This window comes from Ahaetulla prasina, chromosome 4, assembly GCF_028640845.1.
Source record: "Ahaetulla prasina isolate Xishuangbanna chromosome 4, ASM2864084v1, whole genome shotgun sequence".
Lineage (NCBI taxonomy): Eukaryota > Metazoa > Chordata > Lepidosauria > Squamata > Colubridae > Ahaetulla > Ahaetulla prasina.
Window position 1 is genome coordinate 143,761,317 of NC_080542.1, and position 27,456 is coordinate 143,788,772.

Here is a 27,456-nt window from a genome sequence, read left to right on the forward strand (position 1 = left end):
GAGGACCCAGATTGTTGGGCGGAATATGCTATCTCTGTAAACGTTCCAGATAATTTTGTCAAGCACCATGGAGCGATATATAAATATAAGTGCTTTTGCTATTCCTAACTCATTGAACTCTAGCACAGCACCTACACAGAAGTATCTCCTCTCTCCTGAACTAAGAGCTTGGAAAATATGGGAAATATAATCATCATGGTTTATTTAACCATGGTTGGCTAAATGAACCTCATTGGACTTGGTTCGTGCAAGATGCCAAGCCAAAGCCCAACTTCTTGATCTGTATTTATAAAACAAGAACCAACCTCTTGATCTGTATTTATAAAACAAGAACCAACCTCTTTTTCTGTATTTATTAAAAATATACACCAATCCTGGAAAACAGACCTCAATGCAAAACACAATAACCTCAGTAGCTACTTCCCGCAAGTAAACAAACAAATGAAATGAGGATTTTTAATACAGTAATCTTTAAAGAGGACACAGATCCATTAGGCTTAAAGATTACATAGGAAAAAACAGAAATTAACAAGCTGCCAAACATACTCTGCCTCAAAAACAGGAACTGGCAAGTGCCTCTACAATCAAAGGAGTTTGCCAAGAAGCTAAAAAACTGAATTAGGCACTATTTTTGGAACCTGAACTTAACCATAGCTCAACTCTGTAACCTACCACACCTCCTAGGTAATGTAAAATTGATTTTATGCAGCCCAAAAAAATATCATCTAAGATGCAAAACTGAATGTTTTTATTCAAAGCTGCAAACAAGCAGACTTATAGATCCATGGACACATATACATTATAATTGTTCCTAAATAAATTTTTAAAAGAACGAATACAATAGAAATTTTGAAAGAGAAAAATAAGGGAAGGGGAAAGGGAAAGGGAAGGAGAAAGGAAAGGAGAGGGAAGATCACAAAGAAACAGCTTGTGGTCTTTCTTTTAAAAAGCAATAATTCGTTGTTGTTTTTCTCATTTCAGGAAAAAGTACATGAGGCGTTTCCAATGATTAAGCAAGGAGACCGGTTGAAGCCTAGAGCAAATGAACTATTCAGTAGAAATTCAAGAACTGGCACACTCTGCTTGTCAAGAGTATATATCAATTTAAAAATTTCAACATTTTTGTAAAAGGCCTTTCAGATCCGAAGCAGTGCCCTGCAGAAAGTTGCACCTGTAATGAAATTGTTGCACAAGGTTGTGTAGGTTATGATTTAAAAAATACTCTTCTTGCATCCCTTTCCTATACAGGTAGTCCTCGAGTTATGACCACAATTAAGCCCAAAATTTATGTTGCTAAATGAAACATTTAAGTGAGTTTTGCCCCATTTTATGAATCACAGTTAAGTGAATTAGTGCATTAATTAATGATTAAGTGAACCTGCCTTCCCCATTGACTTTGCTTGTCAGAAGGTCACAAAAACTGATCTCAAGATACAGGGACTTTGCAACTATCATAAATAGGAACTAGTTGACAAGCATCTGAATTTTGGTCATGTGACCATGGGGATGCTGCAACGGTCATAAATATGAAAAATGGTCATACATCACTTTTTTCACTGCCGTTGTAACTTTGAACGGTCACTAAATGAACTATTGTAAGTCGAGGATTACCTGTGTTTTCTTTTTTTTTCTTTTTTTTAAAAAAAGTTTTATTTTTACAATCATATCAAATAATTCATCCAATGTACAGTTATATACAATTAGTCGGGCTTGCCCAGTCACCACCCCCCTTTTTAACACTCTTCCCTCTTCTACCTTCTTTTACTTTCCAAACCTTCCTCTCCTTCTCTTATCTACATCCGCTCCTCCCTCCACCCTACACCTTCCTTCTCCCTCTTCTACCCCTCTTCCTTCCTCTTCTCCTCTTTCCTACCTCCTACTCTCTTTTCTCCTCCCACCGTTCTAAAATGGTAACTAGGCAGACCCGACCCTACATTAATTATATTTATACATCTTCAATAATCCCTGTACATTAACCATCACTCCATCTCTACCAAACCCCCAATTCCCTCCTCCTTACCCCCACCCCCACCCCGACTTCCCAGAACAAAATGCAGGGTATCAAAACTAACAATCATAATCTAAAATAATTCCTAAATTATAATCTCTAGTCACACCACACTTAGTCACACTCTCAATTCCCTCTCCTTCAAAATATATCTAATACAAAATATTTCCTAAATTTACTCATATGCTATTCGATATTTTTATCTGATACTTATTTTGAATATAATCAATCCACATTTTCCATTCTAAAATATATTTTTCTAGTGTATAGTCTTTCAAGTAAGCGGAGATTTTTGCCATCTCTGCCAGATTTGATACTTTGAGTGTCCATTCTTCAATTGTAGGTAATTCTTCTTTCTTCCAATACTGAGCAATCAAAAGTCTTGCGGCTGTTATTAAGTTCAAAATCAATTTAGTCTCTATAGCTGTACAGTCCATAATAATTCCTAGTAGAAAGAACTGCGGAGTAAACTTAATCTTCTTTTCAAAATATTCTGCATGATCCACCATACTTTAATCCAAAATGCTTTAACTTTTTACAAGTCCACCATATATGGTAATAAGTGGCATCTTCACAATCGCATCTCCAACATTTAGCCTGTACATTAGGATACATACATGACAACTTTTGGGGTCTAAATGCCATCTATAAAACATCTTATAAAAATTTTCTCTCATATTTTGCGCTTGTGTAAATTTAACATTCCTCACCCAAATTCTTTCCCAAGTTTCCAACATTATTGGTTGCTGAAAATTTTGTGCCCACTTAATCATACAATCCTTAACTAGTTCGGACTCTGAGTCTATTTCTACTAATACATTATACAACCTCTTAATATGCTGTTGGCCTTGATCTCTCATTTGTTTTAACAAATTATCCTCAGTTTGCTTAACACCTATTTTTTGATCTAATTTCCATCTAGCTTGTAATTGTCCATATTGGAACCATGTATAATTTTTCCCTTCTTCCCCCATCTTTTCTCTGGATTTTAATTGTAATTCCCCCTTTTCCATACAAAGAAGTTCTTTATAGGTAACTACCTCCATCTTTTGATTGAAGGGGGAACATCTCCTCCCATTTGAATTTTATTAAATAACTCTTTAAGTGGTTCAACCATCTCATTTTGTAAATTTTTATAATAAACAGCTGTTAAGCCATCTGTACCTGGTGCTTTACCAATTTTAAGTTGCTTAATTGCTAACAAAATTTCCTCTGAAGTAATTAATTGATTCAGTTCTTCTCTTTGATTTTCTGTAAGCTCACAAATATTTTGTTGTTGTAAATATCTTTCTATCTCTATATCATCAATCATATCCCTAGTATACAACTTACTATAATACTCTAGAAATGCTTTTTTAATCAAATTCTTTTGATAAACTTCCTTACCCCTATATTCTATTTTATCAATCATTCGTGATTTCTGTTTTTTCCTTATTAAATAGGCAAGCCATCTTCCTGGCTTATTGGCATTATTAAACGTATCATGTTTTACATATTGTAAATTAATTGCTACTTGATCTGCCATCAACATGTTAAACTGACCTCTTAATATATTTATTGATTCTTTTATTTTACTATTTCCTGGGCTATTTATCAATAACTGTTCTTTCTTTTTAATTTCCTCTTCCAATTCCTTTTTCTTTTTCTGCAATTTATTTTTGTATTTAATATTCATTTGTATAAGATTTCCTCTCATATAGGCCTTGAAGGCCCCCAAATCATCTCTATAGATGTCTCTTTTTCATATTCATAATAAAAAATTCCTTCATTTGCTTTTTACATTCATTTACGTTTTGTTCATATTTAAACAAATTCTCATTCAACCTCCATGATCTCCTAGCCTCCTTTTCCCGATCAAATTCAATCCAAACCGGACTATGATCAGATAGAGTTCTTGAACAAATCTTAGTCTTCTTCACTCTAGAATACAAATCATTAGAAATCAAAATAAAATCAATCCTCGAAAATGATTGATGCCTGTCAGAAAAGAAGGTAAAATCCCTCTCTTCTGTATTATGTTCTCTCCAAATATCTCTTAATTCCAAGTCCTCCATCATTTCAAAAAAAGCCTTTGGTAATTTCGCCCTACTTGACATCTTCCTTAAACTTTTTTTATCTTTTTGAGTATCCAACACACCATTCCAATCACCCATTAATATATATGATTTATAATCCCAAAACACTATTCTTTTATGTAAAAACTTGAAAAAATTTTCTTGTTGTTGATTCGGAGCATAAACTCCTATTAATAATACCTTCTTTCCCTCCAACAAAAGTTCAATAGCAATGTATCTTCCTTGCTTATCCACCTCAATTAATTTTGCTGATATATCCTTTTTTATATATATAACTAAACCATTTTTTTTTTCCAAAGAGGAGGCAACAAAATGTACCCCCAGTTTTGAGTTTATCAAATATTTCTGGTCTAAAGATCTAATATGTGTTTCTTGTAAACAAGTAATGTCATTTTTAAATTGTTTCAAATAATGAAATACTTTCCTTCTCTTCTGCGGTGAATTCAAACCATTAACATTCCAAGATAATAGTTTAATTGCCATTATCGGCCAAAGGAAACTTTTGGAACACTAGCCGCAAATCACATTTTGCTTTAGGCCTTGCTCCTCCCACTGTTTCCGTTGTAGTAGTTGCCAGTTGTTGTTGTGCCTTCATCTCTTGTTCCTTGCGTTTAGCAGCAGCTCTTGTCAGCCTTTGTTCTTTTGAATCTAAACCCGTCGTAGGTATTTCCAACACTTGTAATAAATCTTCTTCCATCACAATCTGTTCTTGTACCTGCTTCACTTCTCTTTCCTTCACTTCAGCCTCCCTTCTTCTAGCTTCCAATGGGGAAGACTTCCAACTTTAATACCTCAACATAAAATTCTCTTCCTTTTCCAACTGTATTGAGACGATGTACTTTCCCTGCATAATATACTATTATACCAGTTGGAATATCCCATCTATATTCAATCTGACGTTTTTTAAGTTCATTCACCAGGAAGGCAAATTCCTTCCTAGCCCTTAACATTTTTGGTGGAATTTCCTTTAATATTAAAATATCTTGACCAGCAATCTGAATCTTCTCCCCCTTATATGAGGCTTGCAAAATCTGATTTCTCACTGTTCTATTTGTAAAATAAATAACAACATCCCTTGGCAACTTTTTTTGCCTTGCTATCCAAGAATTCACACGATATATTTTATCAATTTGATAAGCCACATCTGCTGGACGAGCTGCTAATATCTCAGCAAATACTTCAGAAAAAAATTTCCCTTAAATTCTCTTCCTTATTTTCTTTCAAACCTCGAATTCTAAGAGCAAATTCCATATTTCTATATTGTATCAAAACTATTTCATCCTCTGTTTTTCCATTTTACTTTGAAAATCATCCATTTTATTTTCTAATTTTAAATTATGTTGCTTAATTTCTTCAACCTCCTCTTCTAATAAAATCACATTCGTTGCCAAACTTTGTACTGCCATTACAAATCCTTCTTTAACTTCTTTATTTCCCACTTGAATTTCTGATATCTGCTCTTTCATTTCAGACATCTCATCAGTTATTACTTTAAATTTTTCTTCTATAAAGCCTTTTAAGTTCTCTTGTAACGCCTCTAAATTCAATGTTCTAGTCTCTGCTGTATGAGCTGGAGAGGCACCAGCTGATAAAGTTCCAGAGCTCTTTGTTACAGTAGACTTTAATTGTTTGGCTGCCATCTTCTATAAAATTATTTATTTATTTATTTCCAACTTAATATTCACTTTAAATCTTCTTAACTTCTAAGAAACACAGTCTTTTAAAGCAATATTTAAAAATCTCCCTAGATTCTATCAGCAGGCAGCAAAGAGTTAAAGAGTTAAAGCAGCAAGTAACATGCAAATTACCAACTGCAGACGGAACGCTGAAAGTATCACTTTCGCTTTCCACTCGTTAACTCCATTTTCTTGCTGTTTTCAAGCTTGTTACAAAGTATCGGGGAATCGGCTTAGCTACTTGCATAAAGTTCTCCCACTTTCGTTCTGTCCGGTATAATCCTTTATTGTCCAAAATAAATCTCGGCGTTTGGTCGTGGTGATTGGTTCCGCCAAAGCAGAAGAATCCTCGGATCTGGAGCACTTCGGGTTACTGGAGGGAACTTAACCCTTCAAACCCCTTTTTTCTCAGGGGCTTTAGGGAAATTCAACCTCTGCCCTCAGCTCACCACCTTCTCCTTCTCCCGAAGAGGGGGTTTTCCGAACCGCTGGACAGCAGATTTAAGCTGTCCTCGCGATTCTACATAATCCAGAGGTTGGTGATCATAAAGATCACTGCCATCACCTACGGTGCCAAACCGGAAGTCCCGAAGACTTCGGGATTACCTGTGTTTTCTAACTTCACACCCAACTATTACCTGATGTCGCCCAGACCCCAAATTTGGGGAGATATATCTGCAAAGATAACAGCCTTGATTTTATGAACATCCTCCAGTTATACAAGCATATTTCTATTTGTTCATCCTGGCACACATAAAACACAGCCTTCCAAACTTAAATGTAAAACACTGCCAGTGTGTCTGAACACAGCATTCATCCTGAGATTTCTGCTTGCTAATTATAAACACATCCTCATTGTGAAGACTCAAGAAGCACTAAGGTTTTGAGTCAGGGGAGGTCACGCTGGTTCTTAAGAAAGTTTTCAGCCTGAGGAAGGATTACGTTTCAAGGCTTTCCAGAGACCTGAAAAAAAAATATTCTTGAGCACAATTCTTTCTAAGAAAAGAGAAAGGGGATTTTTTTCCCAATTCCTCTGGAATTTTTGACACCTGACATTGTAAAACTGAGGGATTTTGTTTTTTCTTGATCCTGTCTATTCCCCCACTTATTCTAAACCGGTGTTTCTTAAATTTGGCAACTTTAGGATGTGCAGATTTCAACTCGCAGAATTCCCCAGCCAGACTTAAAGTCAGCACATCTTAAAATTGCCAAATGTGATATAAACGCTGGTTTACTACGTTGTAGGAGCCCAGTCATTATGGTCAGTAATCAATGGTTTGCAGAGCGTGCTGTGCAAGCCAAATCAAGACTGAGCAAAGCTTGGTACATCTTATCCCAGAAAGTAAAATTAATTGTGGGTGTCCAGTTTGTCACAATGAAGAGATCTGTCTGGATCTCTGTATCAAACCAGCGTTTCTCAGCTTAGCAACTTTAAAAATGGGTGCTCTTCAACTTCCCAAATTCTGGGAGCTGAAATCCATACATCCTAAATCTCTGTGGTTGAGATACACTGCTCTAAACTAGGGGTCTCCAACCTTGGCAACTTTAAGCCTGGAGGACTTCAACTCCCAGAACTGAATTGCTCTAAACCAGCGGTTCTCAACCTGTGGGTCGCAACCCTGTTGGGGGTCGAATGACGATTTGCCAGGGGTCGCCTAAGACCATCGGAAATATGGGAAGTATACTTGCGAGTCGAAGAATCGTGAATTCGGCTTGAGGCGCGATGAATTAAAAAAGAGAGAAATCTTTGCTTTGATGTCTCCCTCTCAAGCCAGCTGCAATCCAACTCCCAATCGCTAGCCTAATCTGGCTTCAGGCGCGATAAACTTAATAGGGGAGGAGTTTCCGCTTTAATGCCTCCATCCTCAAGGCAATCGCAAGCAGTTCAGATTGCTAGCCAATACGACTTCAGGCGCGATAAATTCAAAAAGAAAATAATTTTACGGTTGGGGTCACCACATTGTGGGGAATTGTATTAAAGGGGTCGCCACATCGTGGGGAATTGTATTAAAGGGGTCGCAGCACTATAAAGGCTCAGAACCACTGCTCTAAACCATCTACGTTTTCAACAAGTGAGCTTGTTGAATAAGTCTTTCAGCCCTAAATTGGCAAATCTTGAAATCCAGTAATTTTGACTATTTTAGCAAAAAAGGAACAGAAGTGGTGGCAGTTACCCAGATAGCCTAGCACCGGTGTCCTAACGTTGTCCTGGGTGTATTAGCAAAACAGGATTGCCAGATATGGTTATTCCTGAATGATAACACAAATCCCATTTATGCAGTCTCAAAATAGAAATGAACTGAATCACAATCCTCCTTGTGGCTTAAACAGGAATAACTTTATTCACATTGAGGTCTGAACTAAACCACAAAGCCTGCTGACTTGGATCCCTAATTGCCACAGGAGGTGGAGAACTTCTACCTTTCCTTTTTTTTTAATTGTTCTCTAGCAAGCTTTTTTCAAAAGGGAACTTATACTTCTCACCTTTTTTGTTTTTCATACAGGATAAACAGGAGACTAATTTATTGAACACTAGTTCCTTTATTTAAAATATTTATCTGGCTGTAACAAATTCAACCAAGTTAACTCTGGGCAATTTAAAACAAAAAACACTCAAGAAAGCTAACAAAAAGTCTATATAGCTACCACTGGAAGCTTGCAAACAATAAGAAAACAATAAAGCAATAAAAGAGTGAATCAGCAGTAATACCGTTATCTCATCTAATGTTTAATTAATTAAAAAAATAAACCCTATAAGGGACCCACTAAAATTCCAACCAATCCCTGCCTCAAGGAGAATTATTACCATCAACCCCAAATCATAGTGATTTACAGACCCTAAATTAAGTGTGAAAGAACATGGGTGGAATTTTTGTACCAAGAGCTCATCCATGCTGGTCTGGCATTTCTCAAGATTGATCCGCTTAATTGCCACTTTTTCCTTCTTTGGGGTACAATAGGCCGCTTGGACCACAGCTGTTGCTCCACTCCCTGAAAAAGAACCACAAATACAATATTAGGAAGGCGGATTTTCTCCAAGAGGAGGAGTTAGACAATACTAGCAACAATTACATCGAGTCCTTAATTTACAGCTATTTATTTAGTGACTGTTCGAAGTGCTGGGGGGGAAAAAAAGCCAGGTCCTCGCACTTATGACTAGTCCTCACACGTATGACCACTACACTATCCCCATGATCGCAATCTGGACACTTTGCAACTAACTCGCATTGATGACTGGTTGCAGCTTCCTGTGGTCACATCACTGTGATATTGTTAAGATATTTATTTATTTTATTTATTTATTTTTCATATTTTTATACCGCCCTTCTCCAAAGACTCAGGGCAGTGTACAGCAGAAATAAAACATAAATATCAAAAATTTAAAATACAATAAACGATTTAAAAATCTAATTCAATAAGCTGAAAAATTTAAAATTAATAAGTAAATAAGTAATAAGTAATTAATAAGTAAAATTTATAACATAGATTAATCCCCTTAAAATCCCACTAAAACCCTCAATTAAAACTTTATCATTAGGCCAGCCTAATGAATTTTGTAGCTGGAATTTGAATTTTGTAGCTGGAGCAATGGAGTTGTACAAATCAGCCAGACCGTTACAGTTGATTGATGGGAGAGGGGTGGCTCCTGCGTGAGGCAATCTGCACTGTGATTGGTTGCTGTGGATGTGGAGGGGGAGTTTCCCTTTTTTCCCGCCTTTTTTTTCCGGGGAGTATTAGGGGCTCTGTGATTTACCTCACGATGCTCCTGTTTGCCCGACTATCTTGTTTGCTGCAAATATCGATGTAAAATATACTAATTTATATAAAACGACAAGCTCGTGTCAGTGTCTCTGACTTCATTTGGACACCTGCTGCACAATTTCAAAGGTTCCCGATATGGAACCTTTTTTCCCCATTTCCAGCAAAAAAACAAAAAAAAAAAACCAGTCATTGGAAAAATGGGTTTGCACTTGCGCCCACAGAGTTTGTTTAACAGTCACTTAAGAACTGGTATGACTCATTCAATTCCACTCCCAATTTTGGTCATAAGTGAAGGACAACCTGTACCTATTTGTTATTCAAACATAGCCCTTAACCAAAATGTGCCAGCTTAACATCATCTACAAACACTGACCACTCGTGCAAATTTCAATTACATACTAATTTTACACACTAAAGACTCTTTCCCCAGGATATTTTTCGAGCAGAACAACTGTTCCCATAAAGGGACTCTCAAATGCCCTTCATTTTAAACATGAACTGCTTTGTTTACAAAATCGTTCTTGGTGCAGCTAACCAAAACAATATAAAGCTAATAAACAAACTTAAAAAAACAGAAACAGAAACAACCAAAGGGAAGCAGTGTCAACACCCTCAACAAAGCGGATCAGCACAGTACAATAGATCAAAGGGAAATCTATTCCCGCTTTGACAATACATCATCAAGCTTAACACCAATTTTTCCCAACCAAAGGGCCAAACTGGCTGACTTCGAAATTGTTAAAAAGCAGGAAAAGCGTCTGTCTGTCCATCCATCTATCCAATCCATCCATCCATCATTAAAACTCTCGTTGTCTTTAACTGTTCGGTCCTTCACGTTGTACCTTCACGTTGCAGAAAGGTCTCCAAAAGCCACTAACTTAAAAGAATGCATAAAAAAAAAAAATCCAGGACTTCTCTGGAATTGAAATTCCTACAATGTTCAATTCTGTTTCATTTGCAAAGTTGTGGACATTGCGGTATCCCGCAATCACATGATTTCCAACACAAGATTCAGCTTCCCGTAAGCAAAGTCAATGGTGAAGCCGGCAGGAAATCAAGTCAGTCCCACTCCCACTGCATTTTTGCCTATACAAAGTCATTCTATTTCTCTGCTTAAATAAAGAAATGTTGACATTACTGAAGTTCTTTTGCCATTACAATTAATTTTCTATTTGCAGTCTTCCTAGAGTAGGCATGTCCAATCCTTCCTCCCTTCCTCCCACCACTCTCCCTCCCTCCCTCCTTTCGTCCCCCTCTCTTTTTTCCTTCTTTCCTTCCCCCTTCTCTTCCCTCATCCTTCCCTTTTTTCATCCTTCCCTTCCTTTCTCATCTCTTCCCTCCCCTCCTTTCCTTTCCTCATCTTTCCATCCCTTCCCTCTTCAACTTATTTTTGTCCTGGCCAGCCCTTCAATTAAATTTGTAAAGAAAGCGAATTTTAAAAGGCAAGCTTCTCTTATAAATACTTTACTAAAAATACTCTGCACTGTCACAGACAAATGAACAGGGGCCCTTTGGCACATATATTCCCTTCCCCTGAAATATATCATGCGTCTTCCAAGCTCAAGGCAGGCAGGCAGACAGACGCAGAAGAAAAATGTAAATATAGACATCGCTATAATTTCTTAAGTGGCTGTGTTGTTCCAGAATTGCTCAGGGACAGAAAGAACAAATGGAGAATAGGCACAAAAACAGAGGAAAGAAGTTGCAGCACATTTTCAAATACAGGTAGTCCTTGACTTACAACCATTGATTTAGTGACCGTCTGAAGTTACAACAGTACAGAAAAAAGTGACCTTTGGCCATTTTACATGTTTACAATGGTCACATGATCAAAATTCAGACGCTTGGCAATTGACTCAAATTTATGACCGTTTCAGTGTCCTGGGGTCACGTGGTCCCCTTTTGTGATCTTCTGACAAGCAAAGTCAATGGTGAAGCCAGATTCACTTAACAACCAAGCTACTAATTTAACTGCAGTGATTCACTTAAGAACTACGTCAAGAAAGGCTATAAAAACTGGGCAAAACTCACTTAACAAATATCCGGCTTAGCAGTGGAAATTTTGGGCTCAGTTGTGGTTGTAAGTCGAAGACTACCTGTATTCCTCAATCATATTATTCCTTCCCCATTTATTGCCCTTAAACAACAACAACATAAACTACACAATTCAAAGGTTGACAATGAACTTTTCAAAAAGAATCAATTGCCTTCTATCAGGGGTAGATTTCTCCTTCCAAAAATGTGTTTGCACGCGAAAAGAGATTCTATTAACATAATCCCTAAATTGTTCTTGCAGCGAAGAGACAGGTAGACAAATTGATTTGAAAGGATGAATCACATATTCGGAGGCAACCAAAGGACCAACCCAGTAGATTAAACAATATTGTTTTGATAGATAGATGTTTATTAGAAGGCTGTTGACAGATGTACTGCTACTGCTGCTGCGGTTATTGGAGCTGCCTTTTATTACCTAAACTGCTTTACTGATATTATCTTTGTGGCTATGGTGAGCTAGCCTGAATGTCCAGAGAAAAGATTCAAACGTGAAGAACCAACAGGCTTAATAACATCTTGACTGGCATCCAATCTCATTTTTATTGACAAGAGAGGCCTCCCATTTTATTATTGTTGTTGTTGTTGTTATTGTTTTATTTATTGGACAAATGTGATCGGACACGCAAGGAATTTGGTGCATATGCTCTCAGTGTATGTAAATGAACAAAATACATTCATCAAGAATCATAAGATACAACACTTAGTGAAAGTCATAAGTTACCAATAAGCAATCAAATCATACTAGGAAACAAATAAAACAATATAAATCGTAAAGATACAAGCAATATGGTTATAGTTTAAGTGGAAGGAAATAGGTAATAGGAAGGATGAGAAGAATAGGAAGTAATACAGACTTAATAAATAGTTTGACTGTGTTGTGGGAATTAGTTGTTTAGCAGAGTGATGGCATTCGGGGAAAAACTGTCCTTGTGTTAGATGTTCTGGTGTGCAGTGACCTATAGCGTCATTTTGAAGGTAGGAGTTGAAACAGTTTATGTCCAGGATGCGAGGGGTCTGTAGATATTTTCACAGCCCTCTTTTTGACTCGTGTGCAGGTCTGTCAATGGAAGGCAGATTGGTAGCAAATTTTTTTTTTCAATTTCAAGGCAAATTCACAAGGCAATCACATTCCAAAGTACTTAATAATAATAATATCAGAGTTGGAAGGGACCTTGGAGGTCTTCTAGTCCAACCCCCTGCCCAGGCAGGAAACCCTACACCATTTCAGACAAATGGCTATCCAACATTTTCTTAAAAATTTCCAGTGTTGGAGCATTTACAACTTCTGCAAACAAGTTGTTCCACTGATTAATTGTTCTGTCAGGAAATTTCTCCTTAGTTCTAGGTTGCTTCTCTCCTTGATTAGTTTCCACCCATTGCTTCTTGTTCTACCCTCAGGTGCTTTGGAGAATAGTTTGACTCCCTCTTCTCTGTGGCAACTTGAGAGGCTTCATCCATGAAATATCAATCAGTCAGAACACAGCTGGAAGGGACCTTAAAGGTCTTCTAGTCCAACCCCCTGCTTCAGCAGGAAACCCTATACAATCTGAGACAAAAACTAAGAAACTCCAGCTACCTTTTGGAAAAAGCACCTTTGGGGCAACCATGACTTAGATCAGGGGTCTCCAACCTTGGCAACTTTAAGACTTGTGGACTTCAACTCCAGAGCTCCTCAGTCAGCAAAACTCTGCTCCCAAGACCTCTGGGAGTTGAAGTCCACAAGTCTTAAAGGTTGCCAAGGTTGGAGACCCCTGACCTAGATGACTGAGAATCTCCATAGACATAAATTCCACAGTTTGATTGGGGCCAACCCCATACCACTAGAGGTGTTCCTTGACTTACAACAGTTCATTTCATGACCATTCAAAAGTTACAATGACACTGAAAAAAAGTGACCTGTGACCATTTTTCACACAACCATTGCAGCATCGCCCTTGGTCACATGATCAAAATTTAAATGCTTGGCAACTGGTTCACATTTACGATGGTTGCAATGTCCCTGAAATATGTGATTCCCTTTTGCGACCTTCTGACAAGCTAAGTCAATGGGGAAACCAGATTAACAAACATGTTACTAACTTAACAACTACAGTGATTCACTTAACAACTATAGCAAGAAAGGTCATATAATGGGGGGGGGGAACTCACTCAACAAATGTTTCACTTAGCAACATAAATTTTGGGCTCAATTGTAGTCATTAAGTCCAGTGTATTTATTATCTTTTCCATGGGACTGAAAGCATGGAAGAAAATTAGGAGTGAACGAAATCTGCAATCCATTTAAACCAGTGGCTGCCTCTAAGGGTGGGGGGCCATGCAGCTTTTAAGCCCCCAGAGGCTCAGACATAATTTGCCTCTTTGGTTAATCCTATCTAATGACACGGACATAACTGCCGTCTTTGGAAATGGAATTAAATCAGATATCATGCTGAGTAATAGTTTCACACACACATACACACCTCAATTGTGCTCTAGATAACACAAGGACATTTTGCAAGGGGATTTCCTTGTGTGTGTGTGTGTGTGTGTGTGTGCGCGCATGTGTGTGTAAATCCATTTTCCAAAACACCAGAAAGCAAGACAAGAAACTACGGATGGAAACTCATCAAGGAAAGAAGCAACCTAGAACTAAGAAGAAAATTTCCCATCAGTGAGAATGATTGACCAGTGGAACAGCTTGCCTCTAGGAGTTGTGAATGCTCCAACACGGCAAGTTTTAAAGAAGGGATTGGATAGCCATTTGTCTGAGGTGACGCTTGAGAAGGAGACTGGACTAGAAGACCTCCAAGGTCCCTTCCACTCTGGTAACACCAAGTGCAACCCATGCCTGAAAAGTCACAAAGTGGGAAGCTTTATTAAACAGAGAATCCCTTTGAGGCCATCCAATCCCACCTCCCCTTCCCGGAGTGCTGTAATCAAGTCTTGACAACCAATTACTGTTTGACTTGTACAGGTAGTCTTGAACTTACGACCACAATCGAGCCCATTACTGAGCGTGTGAATAATTTTAGCCCTATTTTACGACCTTCCTTGCCACTGTTGTTAAGTGAACCACTGCAACTGTTAGTCTTCTCCATAGACTTTTGTTTGTTAGAAAGTCACAAAAGGGGATCACATGACACCGCAACCATCTAAGTACATGCCAGTTCTCAAGCATCCGAATTTTGATCACGTGACCATGGGAATGCTGCAACAATTGTTAAACATTATTGTTTAGTGATCACTCAAAGTCACACCATCACCGGAAAAAAGTTTTCACACTTGCAACCATTACAGCATCCCCATGGTCACGTGATCAAAATTCAGATGCTTGGCAGCTGACTCACATTTAAGACGGTTGCAGTGTTACCGGGGTTATGTGATCATCTTTTGCTAACATGCAAAAAGTCCACCGGGAAGCCAGATTCACTTAACAGCCATGTTACTAGTTTTAACAATGCAGTGTTTCACTTGACAGATACGGCAAGGAAGGTCGTAAAATGGGACAAAACTCACTTAAGAAATGTCCTGCTGAGCAACAGAAACTTCGGGCCCGGTTGTGGTTGTAAGTCAAGGACTAACTATAATTGAACACTCGAAGGCCTCCCTGGCTGGGGTCACTTGATTCCATTGTTAAACTGCTCTTCACTGGATTATTTTTCTAAAGATTCAGCTGGAAATCAGGAAAAAGAGAGAACACGTCTTGGTATTTATCACCTCTATGACAGAGGTAGGGAACTATGGCTCTTTTATGACTTGTGGACTTCAGCTCCCAGAATTCCTGAACCATCATGGCTGCATGGCTGGCTCAGGAGTTCTGGGACCTGAAGTCCGTAAGTCATAAAAGGGCCATAGTTCCCCATCCCTGATTTAAAAAATACTGTCCTACTCCCCAATTTTTTGGCCATCTTCTCAAGGCCAGACCCACTCACCTCCTTCAATCTCTCTTCAGAGGGCTGAGTTTCTTGTTCTCCTTCTGCCCTGTTCCAATTTATCTTAATCCCTTTCAAACTCTTTTGGAATCCAGAAATAGATGGAGCCAGGGTTGATCAAAAGCAGCACTGGCCTAGTCCTCGACTTTCGACCGGTCCCTTAATAATGTGCCGTTTAAAATTACTACAGCCCCCCACAAGGATTACTTACAAACCGGTTCCGAAGTTACAATGGTTTTCCCCTGGTCATGTGGCCCGCATTGACAACCATTTGCATTTTACAACAGTTTTACCAAACACCAGCATTTACTTCCATTTTCCAAGAAAACAAAATCATAGTCTACAATTGGTTCATTTAATGTCTGCAGCATTCACTTAACGACTTCTGCAAAAAGGTTGTAAAATTGAGTCACATCGGAGTCCTGTTTTACAACTATCAGTTTTACGACTGTCATTATGGACCTAAGTCAGGATTACTTGTTTAATGGGCCCTTTATTTTCTAGGATATGGACAATACAGTATACTCTGTCAATGCCATTGTAATACTACAACCTTAAGTATAACAGCAGAATACTTTTGTTTTCTTTATAGCTAGATCATCTTGCTAGGTCACTATTATGTAGCCAGATAACCCCGTCCTATACCTCTGCATCTGATTTTTAAAATTTTTACTTATTTATTTGCATCCTGCCATTACAGGTAATCCTTGACTTACAACTGTACTCCTTCCCGGTAAATGTAGGCCTCGATGTATGACAATTGAGCCCAAAATTTATGTTGCTAAGCGAGGAATTTGTTTAGTGACCTTTGCCCCATTTTACAACCTGTCCTGCCACATTTGTTAAGTGAATCACTGCAGCTATTAAGTTAGTACATAACATGTTTATTAAGGGAATCTGGCTTCCTCATTGACTTTGCTTGTCAGAAGGTCGCCAAAGGGGATCACGTGACCCCGGGACACTGCAACCGTCATAAATACGAGTCAGTAATCAAGCATCTGAATTTTGACCATGTGGATGCTTTAACGGTCATAAGTGTGAAAAACTGTTATAAGTCACTTTTTTCATTGCTCTTGTCACTAAATATACTGTTGTAAGTCAGGGACTATCTCTATTATTGTTTTTACAACTAATTCAGGGTGACAAACATAATCAGGGGCAGGTTTTAAAACCCATCGCTACCGTTTTGCTCGTGGGCGCGCGTGGGTGCATGTGCAGAGCCTTCTTCACATGTGCAGAAGTGTCCAGGTGGGTGGGCGGAGCCTCCCACCGCCACCACTTCGCCCGATCCGGGGCAAACCGGTAGCAACCCACCACTGAAACATATCCAATCTTCCTCATCCTATCTTCCTCACAACAACAACCCTGTGATGCGGGTTGGGTTGACACAGAGTGACTGGCCCAAAGTTACCCTGCTGGCTTTTATGATTAAGGCGGGACTAGAACTCATGGTCTCTGGGTGATTGGCCCAAACTCACCCAGCTGGCTTTCACACCTAAGATGGGACTTGGTTTCTAGCCTGGTGCCTTAACCAGTAGACCAAACTTCGCACTATTACTGTTAAATTGACTTATGATCATTTTTCGTCTTTATGATCGTTGCAGCATCCCCAGGGTCACGTGATTTACATTCAGATGCTTGGCAACTGATTCATATTTATGACGGTCACAGTGTCCTCAGGTCATGTAATCCCCTTTTGCGACTTTCTGACAAGCAAAGTCCATGGAGGAAAACCATATTCACTTAACAACCGTGTTACTAATTTAACAACTGCAGTGGTACACTTAACAAATGCATCAAGAAAAGTCGTAAAATGGGACAGCACTCATTTAACTAATTTCTCACTTAGCAACATAAATTTTGGGCTCAATTGTAGGTTGAGGACTATCTGTACACCCATTTACCACTCTTTTAATGGGAAACTTGTCTGTTTCTCTCACATTAATCTTTGCAGAGTTCTCTTCTCTTCTCTCCCTCTCTCTGCTTGCCTCAAAGAAATTTCTTCTTCGTCTCTCTTTCTCCATCCTCTTCTCTTTCCCCGTCTTTTTTCCCTCTCCCTTTCTCCCCAAAACCTCCTCCTTTTATATCCTCTCCTCTCTTCCCCCTCCTCCTCCTTTTCTCCTTGGCGCACCTCAGGCTGACTCCTCCCCAAGAGCCAATCGGGGGGGGGGGGGGAGCCGCGTGTACCGATCCTGGACACTCAGCAGAGCCCCGGCAACATCGTAGCTCCAGCCCAGGCCTGTGTGGTGCTACACTTTTACAATTTTTTTAACACTTATTTTTTTTTACAGTGCTTTTTAACCCGTCGTACGTGAACCACCTGTCAGGTTCTGAAATACCACCAGTGGTATGCGTGCCACGGGTTGAAAAGCAGTGCATTAGAGCTTTCTCCTCCCCCTTTAGAAAATAGGCATGTATGTTCCTTCAGTCATCGTCTCAATTTTCCCGGATGTCTCACAAATGAAACGTAAGGTTTCAACCAGACCTTCAGTTAGTTCTTGGATGTGACTGAATGGGTCTTGAGAGATTTGAGCCCATTCAAAGTAAAGAACCTTTCCATAATCATGCTTTTAGAATAGAATTTTTTTATTGGCCAAGTGTGATTGGACACACAAGGAATTTGTCTTGGTGCAGATGCTCTCAGTGTACATAAAAGAAAAGATACGTTCATCAAGGTACAACATTTACAACACAAATGATGGTCAATATATCAATATAAATCATAAGGATTGCCAGCAACAAAGTTACAATCATACAGTCATAAGTGGAAAGAGATTGGCGATGGGAACGATGAGAAGATTAATAGTAGTGCAGATTCAGTAAATAGTCTGACAGTGTTGAGGGAATTATTTGTTTAGCAGAGTGATGGCCTTATGGATGCAGATCTCATTTTTTTCCTTATATTCTCCTCAATTTCCTGGTACAAATACAAGACTTTGTTTTATTGGCAAAGCATGAGACTATTAATATGTGTAACTTTCACTGCCTGCTCCTGTATCCTGCTGCAAGATTGAAAACAGGAGTGAGGAGAAAAATAACGAACCCGTTTTCAATTGCACCTCTTTCTTGAAGGGTCAGAAAAGAGATGGGATTGCAGAAAGAGAGATGGAAGAACAGTGGTTTGTTAAAATAGGACGGAAGGGCATACAAATATCTATAGGTAATTTAGCCTGTCTTCCTATGAACGGCATGTGTTCTTTGCAAGGATTTTAGCCACATCCTGGCTGTTCAAAAGCATTTGGGAATTGAGGGGGAAGGATGAAGGGGGGGGGGAAGAGAAATTTCAAAAAGAGCAGCTAAACTGCTGGTGAAAGAAACAGAGGTGGTAGGGTCTACGCGAAAAGACCCAATCTTTGCATTTCATCCGCTGACACTTTGAAAAGAAATATGAAACATATGAAAACAAGGAACGACAGTCTGTCAGTGAGATTTCTGTTTTCCGGGAGACTGCCAATAACCATCACTCCATTACCAGTTCCTGGAAGGGCTGGAAGACCAGACCGAGTTCTAATTCTAAAGGAACCGAAAGGAGAAAAAAATTAGAACCAGGCTGTTCATATTGTGCGGAAGGAGATTTGAATGTAGCTGTGGAAGAGGAGACAGGGTAACTTAAGATAGAAACAAATGTCATCTTAAAAGGACTTCTTTGTCTCTAAGAACCAAACCAAAACATGTTGCAGGACCAAGGGGTTCACTATGGTTTGGGAGGATTTGACTTCAACTTGGGTAAAACCATTACAGGCAGTCCTCAGTTTATGACCACAACTGAGCCCAACATTTCTGTTGCTAAGTGAAACATCTGTTCACTAAATGAACTGTTGTCAAGTTGAGGACTACCCGCATAGTCCAGCGTTCAAAGCCAGGAGGGGGACCACCTCCAACAGAAGACACTGGACGTTTTCAGGCAGCTCTTACACCAGGAGTGTAAAACTTGATTTCATTCGAGGGCTGAATCAGGGGTTGTGTTTGGCATCAGAGGGCCAGGGTGGCTCGATGTCACTCGTGTTGGGGGCGCCTGTGGCAGCCCGAGCTCTCTGCCAGCGAAAACGGGCTCCCAAGCTCTGTTTTTGGCTGCAACAGCCTCCTGCAGCCCTCTGCCAGTGAAACCACTACACTGCCCTTTTCACTCTCGGAGGCACTATGGGCGAGTCCTTCCCTGTTTCCAAGGCAGCCCCACGCGCCAGATCTAAGCACTCCATGGGTCAGATGTGGCCCCCAGGCCTTGGTTTTGACACCCCTCACTTACACTGTCCGGTCAGTCAGGAGTTCTGATGAAGAAGAACGGGAATAACAGCACTTTTTTTTTCTATTCAAGTCTAATGATACTTAAGAAGTTTACCCACAAAGCAAATGACGAGGTTCTGTCAAGCCTCGCTCGTCCCAATGGATCTCTTTAAAGACAGATCCACCAAATATCTTGATTTAGAGTTGCCTACAAAGGCACTTCGGCATCGCCACCGACATTTGTTAAGTGAGGTTTGTCCCATTTTACGACCTTCCTTGCCACAGTTGTTAAGTGAATCACTGCAGTTGATTAGTTAGCAACCCGGTTGTTAAGTGAATCTGGCTTCCCCATTGACGTCTGCTGGTTCAGAAGGTCACAAAAGGGGATCACATGACCCTGGGACACTGCAAGCGTCATAAATGTGAGTCAGCTGCCAAGCCTCTGAATTTTGATCACACGATCACGTGGATGCTCCAAAAGTCGTAACTCTGAACAGCAATCATAAGTCACATTTTTCAGTGGCACTGTAACTTTGAACGGTCACTAAACGACTGACTGTTGTAAGTCGAGGACTGTCTATATATTTGTAGAAATACAAATGGAATACCTATGCAACTGTCCCAGAATAGAATATCTGTATTTCTCCAGCATTGCTGCGGTTATTATGTACAAAACGATGTATATTATTCTTTTGTCATAAGTGGGAGGAGATAGGCAATAGGAAGGATGAGAAGAATAATAGTAATACAGTCTTAGTGAATAGTCTGACAGTATTGTGGGAATTAGTTGTTTAGCAGAGTGATGGCATTCGGGGGGAAACTGTCCTTGTGTCTAGTTGTTCTGCAGTGCAGTGCCCTTATACAGACACACAGGTTCCTTGATGTGCAGTGATGTAGAAATCTAATCCAGTCTTAGCCCCGTTGATAGTACCAAGAAATGCTTATGTTCTCAAATCAGGCTAATGTTTATCCAAGGCTTGCTGGATAAACCATCATGGTGGGTTTATACTAGTTATACCAAGTTATATCAGTAGATTGTCCAGCTAGATAAAAAATAGAAGCACAAGAATGTAACGCTTAGAAACAGTGTTCCTATGCTGAATTTTTCTTACATTTTCTGAATTTTTCCCCTCTCAGATCTCTCTAAAAGTCTCAATAACGGTACTGAGTTTCCGCAAACACCGAGGAATTGTGAATACCGTATTTTTCAGAGTATAAGACGCATCTTTTTCCCCCCAAAATAGAGAGTGAAAATCTGGGTGCGTCTTATACTCCGGGTGTAGCCCCGTCCAGCTTCTCAAATGGAGGTTTCAGAGGCTGAAAAAAGTATCAGAAATGAAGCTTCAGGAAAGAAGCCCCCAAAGAAAGCTTCAGAGGCCTTTTTTTCTGAAGCTGTTTTAGCTGCTTTCAGAGGCAGGAAAAAAAGCTTTTTCTGAAACTATTTCAGAGGCAGAAAAAAAAAGCAAAAAAAAAAAAAAAAAAGAAGCAAGGCACATCCAAGGAACCTGTTGCTAAGTGAAACATCTGTTCACTAAATGAACTGTTGTCAAGTTGAGGACTACCCGCATAGTCCAGCGTTCAAAGCCAGGAGGGGGACCACCTCCAACAGAAGACACTGGACGTTTTCAGGCAGCACTTACACCAGGAGTGTGAAACTTGATTTCATTCGAATCAGGGGTTGTGTTTGGCATCAGAGGGCCAGGGTGGCTCGACGTCACTCGTGTTGGGGGCGCCTGTGGCAGCCCGAGCTCTCTGCCAGCGAAAACGGGCTCTGTTTTTGGCTGCGACTGCCTCCTGCAGCCCTCCGCCAGTGAAACCATTACACTGCCCTTTTCACTCTCAGAAGCACTGTGGGCGAGTCCTTCCCTGTTTCCAAGGCAGCCCCACGCGCCAGATCTAAGCACCCCATGGGTCAGATGTGGCCCCCAGGCCTTGGTTTTGACACCCCTCACTTACACTGTCCGGTCAGTCAGGAGTTCTGATGAAGAAGAACGAGAATTGATAGGACTTTTTTTTCCTATTCAAGTCTAATGATACTTAAGAAGTTTACCCACAAAGAAAATGACGAGGTTCTGTCAAGCCTCGCTCGTCCCAATGGATCTCTTTAAAGACAGATCCACCAAAAATCTTGATTTAGAGTTGCCTACAAAGGCACTTCGGCATCGCCACCGACATTTGTTAAGTGAGGTTTGTCCCATTTTACGACCTTCCTTGCCACAGTTGTTAAGTGAATCACTGCAGTTGATTAGTTAGCAACCCGGTTGTTAAGTGAATCTGGCATCCCCATTGACGTCTGCTGGTTCAGAAGGTCACAAAAGGGGATCACATGACCCTGGGACACTGCATGCGTCATAAATGTGAGTCAGCTGCCAAGCCTCTGAATTTTGATCACACGATCACGTGGATGCTCCAAAAGTCGTAACTCTGAACAGCAATCATAAGTCACATTTTTCAGTGGCACTGTAACTTTGAACGGTCACTAAACGACTGACTGTTGTAAGTCGAGGACTGTCTATATATTTGTAGAAATACAAATGGAATACCTATGCAACTGTCCCAGAATAGAATATCTGTATTTCTCCAGCATTGCTGCGGTTATTATGTACAAAACGATGTATATTATTCTTTTGTCATAAGTGGGAGGAGATAGGCAATAGGAAGGATGAGAAGAATAATAGTAATACAGTCTTAGTGAATAGTTTGACAGTGTTGTGGGAATTAGTTGTTTAGCAGAGTGATGGCATTCGGGGGAAAACTGTCCTTGTGTCTAGTTGTTCTGCAGTGCAGTGCCCTTATACAGACACACAGGTTCCTTGATGTGCAGTGATGTAGAAATCTAATCCAGTCTTAGCCCGTTGATAGTACCAAGAAATGCTTATGTTCTCAAATCAGGCTAATGTTTATCCAAGGCTTGCTGGATAAACCATCATGGTGGGTTTATACTAGTTATACCAAGTTATATCAGTAAATTGTCCAGCTAGATAAAAAATAGAAGCACAAGAATGTAACGCTTAGAAACAGTGTTCCTATGCTGAATTTTTCTTACATTTTCTGAATTTTTCCCCTCTCAGATTTCTCTAAAAGTCTCAATAACGGTACTGAGTTTCCGCAAACACCGAGGAATTGTGAATACCGTATTTTTCAGAGTATAAGACACATCTTTTTCCCCCCAAAATAGAGAGTGAAAATCTGGGTGCGTCTTATACTCCGGGTGTAGCCCCGTCCAGCTTCTCAAATGGAGGTTTCAGAGGCTGAAAAAAGTATCAGAAATGAAGCTTCAGGAAAGAAGCCCCCAAAGAAAGCTTCAGAGGCCTTTTTTTCTGAAGCTGTTTTAGCTGCTTTCAGAGGCAGGAAAAAAAGCTTTTTCTGAAACTATTTCAGAGGCAGAAAAAAAAAGCAAGGCACACCCAAGGAACCTGTTGCTAAAACGGAGGCCAATCTACCTGCCAATCAGCTTTTTTTATTTTCCTCCCCAAAAACTAAGGTGCGTCTTATACTCAGGTGCATCTTATACTCTGAAAAATATGGTAGTGATAGACAAATGGCTGAAATCATGTAGGGGTTAAACCAGGATCTGTAGATCGTCATAATGGTCTGATTCACAAATCACACTAAGCCACAATGGGCAAGTTCACATGCTGAGCTAAGGATAGATAGCAGGCCATGTAATGAAGGGTAAAGTGGAAAATTAAAAAAAACAAAAACTAGCAAATAAGATATAGCTTCTTAGATTTGAGTGCAAAAGCAGAACGTAGCGACCACAGTGAGAAAGCCCAAAATTTGACAATTTACACAATGCCGTGACAAGTTGGTTTGATCTCAGCTCAGTATGATGTACAATCAGGTCCCCATGGATTATAAATTAAGGTTTCAGGTATTAAGGTATGTGTGGATCTAGGGTAGTGTTTTTCAAGCATCAGAAGTTGAAAATGTGTGGACTTCCAACTCCCAGAATTTCCCTGGCTGGGAAATTCTGGGAGTTGAAGCCCACACATCTTCAAGTTGTCAAAGTCGAGAAACACTGATTTTAAGGAAACGTGAATTTGATCATAATCTATTAATAAACTAATCTTTGAACCGCAATATTCCCCAACGTCAGTTGCAAAAGGATCCCTCCAGCTGGGCTTATTCAACTTCCTTCTTGAATGGACCCAAATAAGATGAGTTTGAACACACGACTAAGCCAATAAAAATGGGCTATACAACAGATTAGTGCGATGAGCAACCCAAATATCTTTTTAGGAGCCTCAGTTTCCACTTAGGAAAGATAAACAAGCACCCACTTTCCTGCAGTCCCTGAAAATTGGGTAACAAACCTCTGGGAGGTTGCCACATCTTCCACATCATTACTCCTTGATCTTCAAGACATTCCTGGGAATTGAAATATACCCACAACCAAAATGCCCAGTTTCCATGCTAGCTCCCCCCCAAAAAAAATTTAAAAAGTGCAAATTCTTTCTTATGCGCAGTATTTCTAAAATTGCAGCTGGAGAAAGTTTTGAGGACAATGAATCTTAACTGTAAACAAAATTAGAGCACAGCCACACCCCCAGCCTCAAAGCCTTTAAACCACAAGTATTCAATTTTTTTTCATCCCTCAAGCATTAATTGGGGGAGTGGGGGGTGGGAGGGGAGAGAGAGAGAGAGAGAGAGACTTCAAGCTGAGTTGGTCAAAAAATGCAAGGCTCTTTCTTTGCCCTAATGAATACTCAAGCCAGCATAAATGGCCATAATTTTATAGGAATCCCAGCACCCCTAGAAACATAACACATTCATGATCGTAACTATCAGTGCTTGCCTCGGGAATGGAATTAAAGTCTATGTGCACTTGAATAAAACAAACAAACCGGAGCTGGTATGCCTTTCAGTTTAAGACCAGACACACATATCTCAAAACACAAGCACAAATCCTTCAATGACAAATTTCCCAGGAGCAGGATTTTTAATTCTTGCACGGCACTTTCAAGGGAAGGACAAGAAGCTGATGAAAAGGCATCATTTACAACGACAGAGGATCATTCCTTCTCTTCAAAGCATTTCTTCCAAGGTTTTCCCCTGCTCCCTCCGAACTTTAGAACAGAAGCTGCGCCTTGCTGGATGGGACCCGTGACCCATCTAGCCGAGCCGTCTGTTCTCCCAAGAACCAATCGCGTTCCTAAGGAAGCCCCACCTGTCTCTCAGCAGATGGGCTCTGGAGAACAGAGAAGAAGTGAAGGAGAAAAGCAATAACAGGACCTAAGTGGGGTCTCTGGATGGGACCCTGGCCCATCTAACCTTGCAGCCTGTACCCCTGGTGGCCAACAAAAGGAAGTTCGAGCGTCTCCCAGCAGGTTGCTTTCAGAGTAAAAAAAAGGAAGAACATAAGCGGCATACCTCTGGATTAGGCCGCTGGTCCATCTAGTCCAGGGGTGTCAAACTCAAGGCCCGGGGCCAGATGTGGCCCACAGGGTGCTTAGATCTGGTCTGTGGGGATGCCCTTAAAACAACGGAGAACCGGTCTGCAGTGCCTCTGCCAGTGAAAACGGAGTTCGGGAGGGCCGCGGGTGGCTCTCCCGAGCTCCGTTTTCGTTGGCAGAGGGTTGCAGGAGGCTGGTGCAGCCAAAAACAGAGCCTGGGAGCCCGTTTTCACTGGCACACCACCTGGGCCATCACAGGCGCCCCCAACATGAGTGACCATTCCCACCCTGCCCATGCCCATGCCCATGCCAACACCCCACCCCCCGCCCTGCAGCCAAACACAACCCCGATGTGGCTCTCAATGAAATTGAGTTTGACACCCCTGCGATGTCTGCCCCAAAGGTGCTTTTCCAGGATGGCAACTGGACTCTCTTCTGTTTTTCCTTGAAGACGTTTCGCTTCTCACCCAAGAAGCTTCTTCGGTGCGGTTCAATCTTCAGAAATGTCTTCAAGGAAAAACAAAGCAAAATCTCAGTTGCCTTTTTTTGGGGGGGAAAAGCACCTTTGGGACAGCCAACGACCTGGATGACAGAGAACCTCCATGGGATATTTAGTCCGATGTCTCTTCTCCCGGGAGCCCGTCGACTGCCCAAGGGAGCCCACCAGCCTCCCAGCAGATAGATTTCAGCCCTTCCTGCCATCAGGGCTGCCATATCCCCTTACCCTTCTGCAAGGACAGAAGCAACCTGGAAATAAGGAGAGAAACTTCCTAACTGTGAGAACAATTAACTGGAAAGGCTTAGAATAGAATAGAATAGAATAGAATAGAATAGAATAGAATAGAATAGAATAGAATTCTTTATTGGCCAAGTGTGGTTGGACACACAAGGAATTTGTCTTTGGTGCATACGCTCTCAGCCTTTGCCTGAAGAAGCTGTGATTTGCTCCATGAGGCTTTTTTAAGAAGAGACTGGAAAAGAAGAGACTTGTCTCAAATTGCACAGGGCCTCCTGCTTGAGCAGGGGAGGAGGGCTGGACTAGAAGACCTCCAAGGCCCCTTCCAGCTCTGTTTGACCCCCAATCCCTTTTCCAAAGACCAGGAACATCCCTCTCTCCGGTAGCAATCCGTACACCCTGCCTTCCCAAAGGCAGCCCCCCACCCCACCCCACCTCCACCCCTCCAAGCACACAGCAGACCAGCGAGGTCACCTTGGCTCCACCGAGGGTCCGATGGCAACCTCAGACCTCCCCACCTTCTCTCCCCCCACCCCGGCCTCGCTCCCTTCCTCGACTCTGCCAAGAGCGCCTAACCCACTCCCACCCCGGGCATGCAACCTCCGACCTGGCAGAATGGGAAGGGTCTTCCTCCTCTTCTCTATTACCCCCCACCCCATCCCAACTATTGGGAGGGCAGCAGGCAAAAGTGGTTGGTGGGGTGGGGTGGGGGCGCTGCTCCTCTTTTGCACCCAGGCGCGGTGCCTGCAGAAAGGACGCCCCCAACCCCGCCGGGACCCCAGCTCTTCCCCCCACCCACCCACCCACCCAAGTGCAAAGCCGTCCCTGCCGCCACCCCGGGCACCGGGCACGCACGCCCCCTTCCTTCTGCCCACCCGCCCACCCACCGGGCCTAGCCAGAACTCACCGATCACCTCCTCCAGCTCGTAGTCATCCCTGTCGATGGACCAGGGAAGCAAGCCGGAATCCTCCGCAGCCATGGCAGCCTCGTCTCCGAAGCTGGGGCGGCGAGAAGAAGGAGAAGAAGAAGCTGGGCCGGGCACAGCCGCAGCGCCCGCCTCGCCAGGGGCTAAACTTCGCCCGGTCTGGCTTCCCACCTGCCCTTGCCCAGGCGCGGTGACGTCACGCGCACGGCACGCCGCCCCGCCCCGCGGTGGGGCGGGGCCTCCGCGGGCGCCATCTTGAGCGGGTCGCCGGCTCGGCGCCTCCCACCCCCCCTCTTCGAAGCTTAGCCTCCTCCCCACCCCGCCCGTCCACCTCTCCTCTCCTTTTTTTTTTTTCTTCTTCTTCTTCTTCCTTACGCGTCCCTCCTCCTAAACTTTCCCCGCTGGAAAGAGGGAGAGCGGCCCGAGTGACGCCACCCACAAGATGGCGCCGGCGAGCGAAGCCCCGCCCCTTATGCCACCGATGATGGGAGGAGATTAGCGAAAGGAGAAAAAGAGGCCGTCTCGGTTATTGGCTGGGGCGCTGTCAATAATGCCCCTAACCCCGCCTTTGCTGCATGGGGTGGGTGGGATTAAGACTGAAAATCCGATTTATTCAATTTTAACTTCATAGAATGGAATTTTTTTTTTTATTGGCCAAGTGGGATTGGCTACACAAGGAATTTGTCT

General features: G+C 41.5%; 1 protein-coding gene across 1 annotated transcript in view; it reads right to left on the reverse strand.

The window, feature by feature from the left end:
- The window catches only part of OXSR1 (oxidative stress responsive kinase 1), a 103,270-nt gene extending 76,311 nt beyond the window's left edge, over nt 1-26,959 (reverse strand). Inside the window, exons 1-2 of the mRNA XM_058180920.1 lie at nt 26,751-26,959; nt 8,638-8,750 (exon numbers count right to left, since the gene is read on the reverse strand). Of these exons, the coding sequence (XP_058036903.1) occupies nt 8,638-8,750; nt 26,751-26,823 (186 nt within the window). The 5' untranslated portion in view covers nt 26,824-26,959. The remainder of the gene's footprint in view (nt 1-8,637; nt 8,751-26,750) is intronic.
- Nucleotides 26,960-27,456: the final 497 nt, after the last annotated feature.